The sequence below is a fragment of the Ciona robusta genome, chromosome 5 (assembly GCF_009617815.1).
Source record: "Ciona robusta chromosome 5, ASM961781v2".
In the NCBI taxonomy this organism is placed as follows: Eukaryota; Metazoa; Chordata; class Ascidiacea; order Phlebobranchia; family Cionidae; genus Ciona; species Ciona robusta.
In genome coordinates, this window is record NC_143239.1 from 5,371,948 (window position 1) to 5,385,637 (window position 13,690).

The 13,690-nt window shown below is 37.8% G+C and overlaps 2 protein-coding genes across 3 annotated transcripts; one reads left to right on the forward strand and one right to left on the reverse strand.

Annotated features, from left to right (window-relative positions):
* Nucleotides 1-245: 245 nt before the first annotated feature.
* On the reverse strand, nucleotides 246-7,144 carry LOC149735918 (uncharacterized). Its single transcript, XM_089878010.1, has 14 exons — nucleotides 6,981-7,144; nucleotides 6,356-6,475; nucleotides 5,857-5,932; nucleotides 5,327-5,519; nucleotides 4,648-4,851; nucleotides 4,204-4,374; nucleotides 3,504-3,657; nucleotides 3,103-3,226; nucleotides 2,714-2,826; nucleotides 2,162-2,327; nucleotides 1,598-1,770; nucleotides 1,188-1,354; nucleotides 826-1,026; nucleotides 246-488 (listed from the first exon to the last, which is right to left on the reverse strand). Exons 1-14 carry the CDS (start codon nucleotides 7,060-7,062, stop codon nucleotides 354-356), a joined length of 2,079 nt encoding a protein of 692 aa, XP_089734136.1. The 5' UTR covers nucleotides 7,063-7,144; the 3' UTR covers nucleotides 246-353.
* An 842-nt stretch (nucleotides 7,145-7,986) lies between these two features.
* LOC149735919 (uncharacterized) lies at nucleotides 7,987-12,979 on the forward strand. 2 transcript variants are annotated; one of them, XM_089878052.1, is made up of 4 exons: nucleotides 7,987-8,133; nucleotides 10,015-10,194; nucleotides 11,701-11,791; nucleotides 12,790-12,979. In XM_089878052.1, exons 2-4 carry the CDS (start codon nucleotides 10,116-10,118, stop codon nucleotides 12,866-12,868), a joined length of 249 nt encoding a protein of 82 aa, XP_089734178.1. In that variant the 5' UTR covers nucleotides 7,987-8,133; nucleotides 10,015-10,115; the 3' UTR covers nucleotides 12,869-12,979. The 2 variants fall into 2 exon arrangements, with proteins under 2 accessions (XP_089734178.1, XP_089734177.1); XM_089878051.1 differs by lacking the exon at nucleotides 7,987-8,133 and adding an exon at nucleotides 8,353-9,530.
* The last annotated feature ends 711 nt before the right edge of the window (nucleotides 12,980-13,690 follow it).

A 13,690-nucleotide genomic window follows, 5' to 3' on the forward strand; every position in this document is an offset into this window, starting at 1 on the left:
GATTCTGATTGTTTTCTACAGGTATTTAATTTGTCGCATCAAAAACTATAATATATTGTTAACAGATACTAACTATATATATAGTATGATTTAGTTGATTTAGTAAAGCCTGTGGCAGATAATTTTTAACCAGTTATCAACCGCCTATATACTGTATTGTCTCTAGAACATCATACATTCATTAGGCAACTATATTCTGCTGAGCTCCCCGTACAAGAAATTGCATTCCAAAAAATTCAAACAACTTTACAATTTTCTGTTTATTTATTTTGAAACAGTAAATTTTAAACACCGAGCTTCCACTACTGAAAATGTATATCATAGTCGCTTCGTCTTCTTCGCATCCATATAACTTAGAAAATGTCACATGTCACGTTACTGCGAACCTGGGCCATGTAAATACGTTCATTGCAACAACTTTGAGGCCCCCTGAAGTAGCATCGTCCACCACAGCACTCGGCTCGACTCCATGGGACGTTTCGCCCAATCTGTAGATGCAAAACATTCTCTTAAGCATACGGTAGATAAACAGGGCGTAAATTTGATCAACAAGTTTGAACGCTGCTTATCTGCCGTCCATGGCCGTAGTGTTCATTTTTAGATTTACATTGCATGTTGTATGTCTCTGACTATAACCTAATCTATATACACCACGGGTCAATATAACTCTGGTCTTTCAAGAAAAAGTTTCCGGGCGCTAAAGATCGCTTAAGACGGGCATATTTCATAGCTCTGCTGTCTCATAGATTGGCCCAAATTAAACCAGTTTTAAACTCCTGTCTTTTGCACATAAATATTTCTTACAAATCCTACTTTAACACCCACCGGTTGCAGTTCGTTTCGACAGCAAATATTTTCCTCTCTGTTGTAAATTCTTCCCGCACAACAATCACTCTGAGTGTATGTCTTCGGAGTAAGTCTTCCCTCGCAACAAAACTCAGCAGTGGTGTTAAATATGACGGCACCACAGCAAGCGCTGTTTAAACCAAATCTTGTCAACGGATACAGAATTGGTTCAGTTCCGTCCTAAAATTTAAAATAAATGGTAATTGTAACGTATTTGTCTTCACTTGACACGGTAAGGAAAGCCGTTAGAACGGGTATTGTGTTTCACATATGTAACGTTGTACAAATGTAGTGCGAAATTTAAGTCAACTGTTACTGGTTGTATATGAGGTTGTACCAACCTGAGGGTCGCAGCATATCTGTGACCTTGAACTGTACATTGCCGATCCGCAGCATTTGCTTGTATATCTGTTTATTTTGGTAAAGACATTGCCAAGGCAACACAACTGAGTGTCTGGATTGTACACACCATTGGATTCACAACATTGGGCTTTGTATTTCGGGATACCTAAAAGTAATTTCATTTTTAATTTGTGTATAAACTGTTACTTTTTCATTACATCAACGGGCCATCGCCTATGACACGATTCAGGAATAATGAGCTAAACCTGGCCTATATAGGTATACGTGCCGTGCCGTACTATACACAAAACATCTAAATGGCCGGGTTTACAGATTAAAACTAGGACTGTTTTACGTGCCTCTTAATGTATTGGAACAAGGCCTGCTACAAGCTGCATATTTTACTCACTGGCAGGTATCGTAACATTGGTTCCTTGACAGCAGAGTTCTGTCTTCCTATCATACGGGTAGGATCCGCAACACGATGCCTCAGTTGTACCATGAGGGTTGGGGAGGATTGATGAACCGCAACAAGTGTGTTTTGTGACGTCATAACCAACATCTACACAACACGATGGAGACCTGTTGTTGAATTGTGGGAAAGGATTAGTTGGTATGTTTATGTCGTATTTCCATGACGCAAAACTTAGTCTCATTCGTTACAAAACGTAATATGTGAGTGACACGACCTTGTCCATGATATGAGGAGTCCAGAGTCAAAAACTGTGTTGTGAATAAAGTCCAGAACGGAGTCACACTGGTCACATGGACGACATACATAAGCAGTCTGGGTGTTGGGTTAACGGGCAATCTGGCCTAAATCCCAGATCCTCGACAAGGACCTCACCCACTTAAAAAATATAATTTCGAAGTTGCTTAAATCATGCAATACATTGGTATCGGGAATCGTATCTTTATATGTGCAGTTGCTATCTAATTCCACAGGAAACTGTTACAGGTTCAACGGCTTCACCTGTACTTTCCATACACACGACCACCACAACACACAGTCCCTCCTTGAATATCGAACCCTTCGCCTCCGCAGCACCTTGGAGTGGCGAACGGTCCAAATGGTCCATTACCACAACATATGTGTCTGCTGCTCGGGAAATATGGACTCCCATTGCAGCAACTGCTACCTGCATTGGAAAGGTGGTTTAATGTAATACATTTTCGAGAGATAGGCAATACGTATTGCCTTTCTCTTATCTTGTGAATTTTGTAAACCCATATTGATTTGGAATTAGATTGGGCATACAAACTACATCCTCGACAAAAATCTCAGCCACGAAGTATAAAACATGATTTCCAAACCCAAAGCAATGTGCATATTCTTCTTCGTTTCTGAGTCGTTGTTGATAAATAATGTAAGCGTCTAAAGGTCGCCATTCCATAGGTAATACATCTTGTAATCCAAATAAAGCTACTGAAATTTTAGCAGCAATTTTGATTGCTTAACAAGCGATACGACCGCCTGAAAAACCGCTATGGTAACCTAAACCTTAGAAGTAAATTATTCATTTACCAAGAGCTTTGTCAAAGATCTGCCCGTCGCAGCAGATTGATGTAGAAGTGTCGTAAGCCCGAGTGCCGCAGCAGGAACTGGAAGTACTTGAAGGAGAGTCGTTTAGGACGTCACTGTGAGAGGAATATACTTGATAAATGTCTTGGTTTGGTTTACGAGATTTTCTTGGCAACTTGAACTATGACTTTGTTTGGACGCTTTCAAACACACATGACAGCATATATGCCCTCTGTGAGACATATAGTGGGCGGAATATTTCCAAAAGGAAAATCTATCAAGCTTTGAACGACGGACTTATTTTAAGGCTCTGAATTGTTGAAATTGGAACATTTTATTGTAAACTCTCTACCAAGATCGATTTGTTTTACAAATATGACATTTAAACTTACTTGCAACAAACGAACTCATTACTGTCACGATAATAATACTGCATACTGTCAACTTGAAGTCCACAACATGTGTCGCCACCAAATGCGTCCACGAGGAATACCCTTCCTTGGCAGCATGCCAGACCTGTGTAAAAAAAACGAGAAATGTATTTTATGAAACTTGTGTGATCTAACAATGTATTTGCGTTTATAAAAAGATCAACTTTTGCATAGCAGAAACGGAATGAGGGTCTTAGTGTTTAAACTATTATAAATAACTTCTTCGAATAAGAAAAGATTCTAGAACCACTATTCTACTCTACGTTGTTAAGGTCCTGCATCGCGACATGCCATGAAAGAAAGATTTAGGCCCGTTACCCCAACGATAATAAATATAAGTTTTACTAATGCTATGAACGTACCTTGGTCGGGAAAGTAAGCAGATCGACCACAACATTCAGTGCCTTCAGTCTCCCGACTCCAAAGTGAAAGATCACAACAAATGGACTTGGTCTCGCTGTAAGGGACAGCTCCACAACATTGGTTTGCCCCTTCCACAACTCCCATTAACCTGGACTGAAAATATAAAACTATAAAGACATATGTAAAACAAAATTAAACCGGCTCAATGCTTGACCGATACGTAGATGCTTGCAGGTGCTCGAAATTCGCTTTATTGAATGAGTAAATGAATGATTGAAGGTAACTGGTTCAGCCTCGCGTTCCGAGGTAAGGGCAACCGTTGCAGAAATGGTGTCCTGTTGCACACACCGCGTGTCCGCTTATGAATTACCACGTATATAACTTGTGCATATAGTGTGTAATCTTAACCAAAAGGATGTCAGTCGGTCATGTGTTGTTCCAATAAATCGTCATAAGAACACGTCTGTACCATATATTGTGGGGATATAATAAGTTAATTACATATATACAAAACCCCGCCTATTCCAATCAAATATAATTATTTGCTAGGCGTATTAATTGACTTACTTTATCCTCGCGTGGCCGAAAAACGACAGTCGTTATAACATGGGTGTTTTGTTTCATACACCTCGCTCTTGCTTACGGTTTACCAAGTATATTACTTGTAGGTGATTGTTTTTTTTTTCGTTTAATACTTACATTACAGCACACGTTAAACCGTGGGTCGTATGGACTTCCATTACAGCACTCCGTCAAGTTAGCATTAGGCGGGCTAATGGTAACCAAATTTCCACCGCAACAAACCGATTCGCCAACCACACCAACAGCTGATAAATTATCGCAGCAGAAATTGTTGGTCTTGTTGCCAACCTAAAAACATCGCGACTTAAATAGAAGATAGACGCTGTGTCTAATTAAAATGCATTTCAAAAGTATATTTTTTGTTTAAATGATTCTAAAAGTTTATTGCTACTTGCGAAATGAAACAAGTATGTAAAGTTTAGTCAATAAAACGACACAAAACATTTCTCAATATACACGTTTTCCATATAGGCAGCATATTACGCAACTTATAGACTATGTTCGAAAAACTATCCTTTGTTCCAATATATAGTAAACCATATAAATTCCATATATACTTACCACGCCGTTGCAGCATATCTGTGTGTCTGGTATATAAGGTGCAGTTCCTCCGTATGGCGACCTGCAGCACCCAGTTCTTGAGCTAGGAGCGTCAACTACCTGTCCATCATCGCATGGACATGACTGACGACGTTTATCATAAGTAGATGTTGTTCCGCAACAACCAGCGTCCCAGTGATTAGCAAGAGTACGAGAAATTGGGATCTTAATAAAAAAAAGAATTTTGAAGTGAACTAAAATGGGGATACTTGACTAAAAATAGCCGCATTAGTGCCTTTACTTAATTTGCTTTTTGTTTGGGTAATTCCTAATCTTTAAAAAATTCATTAGGGTCGCTTTACTTGTTTTGTACTTGCTAAGCCCGACACTGCAGCATACCCATATAATAAGAGCTCTGACACAAAACTTATTTCCCTTATATTTAATACAGGCAACCGGCTAAATGAACCGTACATCGTTAGAAATATTCAAAGTAGAATGGGGAAAGATGGGACACCTTGTCATTTTTTTGTTGCCATTTGGTAGTAAAGAAAGAACACTATGAAAGACTTTTGTTAATTATCTAAAAACATTTGGGAAATTGGATATAATATGCTTAAGGTGTCCCGTCTTCCCCCACCCTACTATAAAAGTTTTTGAAAATGGCAGTCAGAAACCTACGCGTGTATTTTTCCCTTACCACTCTTCCGCCACAACACTTTTGTCTTCTGTAGTAGAATACCGATGGAACGATTCGACTGTCACCATAACAGCACCTGTCCCTTCCCCAGTCTATAACGCTTGCTCCACAGCAACCAACACTGCCGTAATTGAATGATCGTTTCGAATGAGCACGTCCGTGCCCGGTCCACCATTCGCAACATCTTTCGTACCTAAATTGAAATCGATACAGTTAAAAACTATTATGATTTAATGTGTTTAATGCTGTTATAGTTGAAATAACAAATGGCACTATTATATTCTATATGGGTGAGGTCCTACAGCGGGGCGCACGCTTTGGGGCCTGGGTTTATTTTCGAGTTGGCCCATTATTTCCCAGTCTATCATAGATTTATTGATGGACTGCATTACAATCAGGTATCGCATGTTATTGAACATATACTGTAACTCCTTGCCTAATTCCTAGGACCAATGTCGTGTCACGCCGCAGGACCTCACCCACATAGAATACATCATGGCCTATCAATACCTACAGATACCATTACTCACCGTTTGGAATAAGGTGAACCGAAGTCCCTGCTACCACAGCAATCCAAATGCGTTGAATTCAAAATAACTTGCCCTCCTATACAGTATAGTTAACAAAATGTCAATAATTTACTTGCTGATATGTTCACGTAAAATAAGGATAATATACAAAATCGCAATACGTTATGTGGTATAGTGGTTCCCGTATATATAGTAGGGTGCGGGAAGATGAGACACCTTTTCTTCTATTTTCTCCTCCCATTAGGTATTAAACAAAGAACATTCGAACAATTGTAACACTTTATTCTCACTAAACTCATATAGACCGTTGTTAATTGTTTAAAACGATCAGGATATTTGAATATTATGCGCTAAAGCTGTCCCAATTTTACCCCACAGTACTATATATAATATTTGGAAAAAGTTTACTAGCTGTTGTCCATGATTTAGAAACCGCAACATTATGTTACATTATAACGATGCATCCTAAAACACAATACGTATATCGATTGAGACTTACCACAACAGAAGGAGTTACATTCGTCGTACATTACAGATGATGAAATACTCCCATCTGCTGCATGACTGTTGCAAACAGCAAAACCGACTTCATACCTCTCACCGTGCTCAAAAGGTAGGCCTGTGACGTAATCATTAATTACGTATGTCGATTTTATTTAAAAACGTAAAAATACAACAAGCTACATTCACCCATTTAGCTAAATTTTAGTTACTTTTTGCGACCATTAAGTATTATTTAACAAACTGTTATTCTGAGCAAACTAAGTAATATAGAAATTCGGGCAAGATGATTCAGTTTTTATCGTCGCCTTTAAAAGTAAACGAGAATATTTACAGATTTACATAACCGTAGCTTCACTACTCCAATAGATCTTTGTTAAAAATCAATAAAGGAACTATAGGATATTTCCTACTATCAATATCTTACCCCGCAGTAGTATAGGATAATAAAAAACTTTTATTTATTCGCTGTAGCGAAGAATAAAGAATGGTCAAAACGAAAAGACAGGAAATTGCGACAAAACGAATGACATTAAAGTTTCCACATGTTAACGTCTTAGAATGCAAAATAGGGGCATTAGGTATCTAAAATAGACGTTACAATCTGCCTGTATATATCTTACCTTCGCCGCTTTGACCGCAAACATTATGAAAGCATGAAACAAGAACCACAAAAAGTGAAACCCAAAATATTTTAATCTGCATGCTTATTTTGCCCTATATGCCTTATTATAGCTGTATAAAGTACAAAATATAATGTGAGACAAACCCCTAACTTCTGCAATGCGTCAAAAGAGGGTGTCCAACACATAGGAAAACGTTAATGAGACAAAGTGCGTCTAAAACGGTCTCATTATGTTCCACCAAATTGCCGGGAGGAATATTCCTGTCCAAGTCGGCCAATCAGGACGTCGTTTACAAAGCAAGCTGTCTGTAATCGCTTCGAAGATTTATAACATGGGATCGTATATACAGCTTTGTCAGCATATATTTGTTTCTACGAATGCGACAGCGAAAACAGCGCTCGATTAGAGTTGCCCAAAGAATAGAAATGCAAAATGACGACCACACGGAATGGGTCTGTACTAAAACATATGTGCAAAATCTCAAACATGACCGTGAAACCCTAAAACCCCCCAAAATTGTTCAATCGCTGATTAATTAAATATAAAAGAAACTGAATAAAATTTTACAAATTCTTGTCAGATTTTAGATATTACGTTCATAGACTGCTTAATAGCTAACGAAATGCAGTGTGTATCTACATGTGTATTCGCGCTGCGGATTTCAAATAAACTTTAATCCATTTCTAACTTCATCAACTAGTCCAATCTTGCTGCCTGGAAGAAATTTAGAAAATAATTTTCAATCTGTTGTACCCCTATTTAAACTCTTCTCCTCATCCGGCCCAATTTACAGAGCAGAACTTAATTTGTACCTAGAAGCGCAATTTACACGTCGTTAGGTTGCGTCAACACGCAATATAAACCGTTATGGGAAGCCAGAATATAAGGGCCCCAGGGTACAAGTAGATTAGGTGACATCGCAGCCAATTGAAGTTTGTAAACAATAAACACTTTGAAACCTGGCACGGATTCGTATAACTCATTAATTCACTGGCCAAAACGGGGCATTAGTAATGCAGAACAGAAGGATTTAGACAAAATGACCGATCGGTGCCGCGACTGGCATATAAGCCGCACAACGAGACATATATGTGATATCTTTGCTTCATACCAACAAAATTGTGCCAGAAAGTACCGTTTTCTGAATAAAGTGAGTTAGTATATATAAAAATATCTAATAAATCGACTTTTTTGTTTGAAACATATTACTTTTGAGCTTTAGGCCGTTATGTGCTAAGATATTTTATTATATATAACATAATCCCCACGTTATGCTGTTATCACTTCTCCGTGCGGTTTCGGGCGATTTTAGGTGTCTGAGAGCATATATTTTGCGGCCGAGTATAGTGAATATTGGCTGGGTCTCTATAAAGTCATTTCCATCGATTCGCTGAGGGGTATAAGGTCTCGCGAATGGTACGAAACTCGATAGGGCGCCTCATTCGATTAGATAGGCAGGAACCACGGCCTACTTGTTTTACGTGAACATACCAGCAAATCGGAGGTCGTTTACCGGCAATTTGAACGCTTCTTGGGTTCAAATCTGGGCATTGGTTTTGTAAGCTAATTAACGAACCGACAGGAAGCAGTTCAGGTTCCAAGTGAGACATTTCTTCGAGACGCCTTTTAATAAATTATGGATTGCTCGTAATGGATGGACTTTTTCCACATGTTACAGAGCTACTATCTCTAAAAACCAAGTCCGAGTCTTGGTATGAGTATTTAGGCTTAACTCGTATACACCGGAAGTGTGAAAATAGGAACGTGGATTTGATTAAAATGTAGATTTGGGGCCTAAAACAGTACAATGGGGGCTTCAGAACTAAATATATAGATATATGTAGTATGGTGAGGGAAGATGGGACACTAGCACATAATATCCAAATATCCCGATCGTGTTTTAAACAATTACACACCGCCCAAAATGGGAGTCGTGAGGATACAGTTTTATAATTCTTTAAATTTTATTTGTTTCCTACCAAATTGGACGAGAAAATAGAATGAACAGGTGTCCCATTCTTCCCCATCCTACTGTATAGCAAATGTGTAAGTAAGACGACATATTTCATGAACGTATAATCCCTTTTATAGTTCGTACTACAAGGCCAGCAAAGTCTACATTGTAGTTGCGTAATACCACAGTATACTGAAGTCACTTCAGCATATACTATTGCATTAATAATCTCAAAATAAGTCCCTGTCGATAACCCTCTGATTGATTGAAAGGCGGAGAAGTTACTTATCCTCGGCTGAGCAATTTAACCGCCCGAAATAATAGGAGAGTACAGAAAGTAAAAGTAAGGGACCAACCTGATCGATATTTCAATTCGTAGCACAACGACAAAGGGCTTTATGCCTTTGTCAGAAATTTAGTTCCCCAGTGGACAGAACTCCAAAATCTCTCTTCTTTTCCATGCTTGACTGTGTAAACATTGTGGCACGCGTTTGGGCTGCGCTGCTTAAATTTTGATTAGCCTATTTTCTCATACATTGTCGTTTGCAGTTAGTTCAGTGCAGAAAAAAGTTACAGTAAGAGACCACCTGCAGGTAAGAATGCGAAATAGGCTTAATAAGAGCATTTGTGGAGGTTTATTTATAGCTTTACATCGGTGGCTGAAAAAAGTTTTGTATACTATAGTTTTAACTATAACTATCGCCCTAAATGAGTTAGCTTTTTTGTTGGGTGTTGCTAGAGTAATAAACCAAATCTGGATTAAAACTTATAGTCCCCTAAATACCTCACCCAAATAGAATGGAATCGTTTTGTTGTTGTTTTTTTCAAAATCACAACTTTATTGTGTGAAAAAAATTGTTTAAATTGTGTGGTTTGTTTAAGATCACGTTAGCTTTTGTGGACGATTATCCCATATAAGCCACTGGGAAGTCAGACAGCAGAACTTGTGGTCTTGGAGAGGGCATCATTTATTCAGTGGTATTTACCTTACTCAAGTCTTTCTGTTGCTAGTAATAACTTAGTGCTTACAGTTCAACAGCGATGGCAATTGTGATTCGAATTGTTTTCGTTTTTCAGGGCGCGGTGCCAGTTTCTTGCAGCCACAGTGGTTTAGTTTGTGTGCAATTTGCTGCAGCACCACTCTTTTCGATCCCGAGCATGCAACGGACAGAAAAGCGATGAATTTAAACGAAAACACGACAGCCCACCACACGTTAGATGTTGGATTAACAAAACCAACAACTCAGAATGCCAAAGGTAAAAATAATTCTCAAGTTTAACAAAGAAACTGTCAAAGAATTTTCCAATAACAGGATTTTTATTTTTGTAATGTTTATTAGCTAAAAAAGAAAGAAATAAACGCCTAAAATTTATTTCAGTAAACATGTAAACGCCGTAATTTCTTCACGGCTTGTCACCCTCCTTCTAAAGCGTCGTATAATCAGCAGATCTTACTGATTTTCACGCGATTTTAGATCCCATTAGCGCCTGCGACAACGTGTATTTCTTATCGGCCGTTGCAGGGTATCTTTAGTCCTTAGAATCAATTTAGTTAATCAACGATGTAATTCTACGGCGCCATGCTGTCCTTTAATTATTAAAGCCGCGATCTTGGCAAAAACTCATTTCTTTTAACTTAAATAAAAAGACAATAAATTTAACTATATAGCTAAACTTAGCTAAACCTTGCCCTTTTTTATTGTAATTGTGCTAAAACATTTACCACCTCTTTAATCTCTCATAGGTTAAAATAATAACACAGAACAAAACTTTATTTTGTTGTTTTTCTTAGGATTTCCAGTAAATATAGTAGGGTGGGGGAAAAGATGGGACATATTATCATTTTATTCTATCGTCCCACTTGGTATTCAACATTTAACGAATTTTAAAACCTATTCTTAGCACTCCTAATGACCTTCGCTAATTGTTTAAAACATGATCAGAATATTTGGATATTATGTGCTAAAGTTTTCCCATCCTACCCCACAGAACTATATAAAAATGTATCACCTAAACCCAAATATAAATCTATGTCACAGGGCTAATCATTCAGAAATCGGGCATTAACGTTTTCAACTGTAGATTCCTTCAGTTGGTAATTTAAAGCACTTGGGACTACAATTGAACGTTTAACATTAGCCAATAATCTGATTGCATTAATCAGAATACAAATTAAATTAGTAGAAGCGGATTCTACGCTGATGTGTGTATTTATAGAACTGCTTATTAGAAAAATTCAATTTGGTAGTAAACAGAGTGTATTTAAAGAATTGTTTAACCGTATCCTCACGACTTTAAAACTTTACAATGTACCCTGCTGTCTCTCTTTGGAACTTGTTTTTTTATTCAAAACGTCGAGATTGCGTCAGATACGTTGATAACGTTACAGTAATAACACTGTCAACTTGTCGGGTCGGAGGCTTCAGAACTAAAATATGTAAAACTTTGCAAAGATAACGTACATGGTGCAATTATATTTAAATATAGGACCCTCGGTTTAGAACCATATACCCAGACTCCTGTTAAATTTAAGTATCTGATAAATAAATAATAATACCGTGGGATAAGATGGATACCGCGTTGGTACATAATATTGTATATCATGAGGTCCTGAGAATACGGTATTATAATTATTTGAATGTTCTTCGTTTACTACCAAATGGGTCGAGAAAATATAATGAAAATGTGTCTCATCTCTCCCAATCTACTATATATGTACAATTGATTGCGTGGTGTAATGGTGTACTAAATTTCTTGTTTTAGAAATTGATCAATCTACACTCACTCCTGCTTTAGTTGCCACACTCAGTATTCTTGGCGTCGTCTTTATTCTAGCTGTGTTGGTTCGTATGTGGTGAGTATATATCATTATACCATGGTAAACACAACCTAGTGCCAACTAACGAGTTGTCCAAATTATTAGCCATCTATAAAGAAAATTTACAAAAATATTCTTCAAAAAAGAATCACTCACAAAGTAACATAAACGGTAACTCTTGTCACGAGGTGTATGAAACAGAACACCTGTGTTATAACTACTGTCGTTTTCCGGCCACGCGAGGATAAAGCAAGTTACATTTATTCGTTTAAATTACCGATTTTTAAAACGAAAACTATAAATTAGATAAAATAGGTTTTAAATACTTCATTAAAAAATCTTCAACGCGTAGGCTTGGGTTTTCTCCATAACACGCGTGAAGTAAATCGCCTTCTCCACGTTAACATCAATCAATAGAAGACTAGAAATGCTGTGTAAAAATAGGTGTATCCCTACAGTAACGAGGCATTACTTTACTGATCGAATACCTACGTTGGTGATTATAAACCACCTCCCCAAAATCAATATTCTGAATCGAAAATTCCATGAATGAAATCTCAGCGGGAAAGTTCGTTAAAATAACAAGATTTTCAGTGACGTATGGGATTAACTGTGTGCCATAACGCCTTTTGTTTCTTTAGAGCACGAATTTCTGTGTATTCGTGTACAAACAGACATCTGTCTGAATAAATGCAACTTCTTTATCCTGGCGTGTCGGAGTAAATCATTAACTCACGGGTGTTGTGTTTCACACACCGCGTGCCGTAAAATACGAAGCAAATTTTCACGGTGTTGGCTAATTCTAGCCCTGCTGTGACCCAGAGGTCACTAATGGGTTTTCTATATTGCCAGCCATACAGAAGAAAACAATCACACATAAAAGTTACATGTGTGGCAACTTGTAAGCCAACAGCACCTGACAGCACCTATGTCATAGCGACTGCTGTTTTCCCAGCAAGGATAAAACAAGTTACATTTAAACCCTTAAACTATCTCACATATTCATTCTCAAACAAAACACCACTTTAACCCAGGAACAGATGGAGAAAACAAGAGTCGGACGACTCAATTCAAAACAGCAGTACCCGAAGTTACCTGTACGACTGGTACTGAAACAATAGCCAGATACCTTTCTTTGGTCCCGCATTCATTATCCTCAATTAAGTGCCTCCTATTAAACAATGCATGCCACTGATTTATGTCAAAATAAAGTCGCTCTCTGCATTTGTTCGAATTTTAACTTAGCTTTACTTAAAATAAAAATTAGTACCGCGAGACGGCGCTAACGATCAACGTTGTGACGCAACGGGTGCAGTTTTAACACGTTTTCGTTCTATTTCTTGAACAAAATTGCAATTTCTCTGCAGAAAAGGCAAATTTGAAGTCGTTGCTCTTTTCTAACGACTACCTGAATCTTATGGACACGTTTAAACGAATAATACATTTACAAAGGCTTACTTTCCTACACTGAATTCAAGTTTTACAACGCATTTTTTGCTTGGGAAAGCAGTTAGTACTGTTATGTATATACCGCGGTTACTGTAATACAGTATTCAAAAACGAACAACTCTAAATTTCCAAATAGAAGAAAGATGTATTCCCGAAACAGGGGAAATTATTACGGTGTTTTCCCGATCCAAAAACCCCATTTGTGCATTATGCGTAATTGTCAACACGATGCAAGGCAGATGTAGTTATATTTAAACCACAAAACAATCACAAAATACGCAGCCACCACGCCCTAAAAAGGGTTTCTACTCTAAGAAACAAAACGACAATTTTTAAAATCTCTGAAGAAACAACTAAAGTGCCCGAGGCAATTTTCCTCTATGCATAATTGATCTAACCGTGCAGGCATATGTCAGTGTTGTTTAGCACTTCTTCTTGACCACTCATATAGGAGCCATTAACACAACAGTACTTAGAAGTATATTT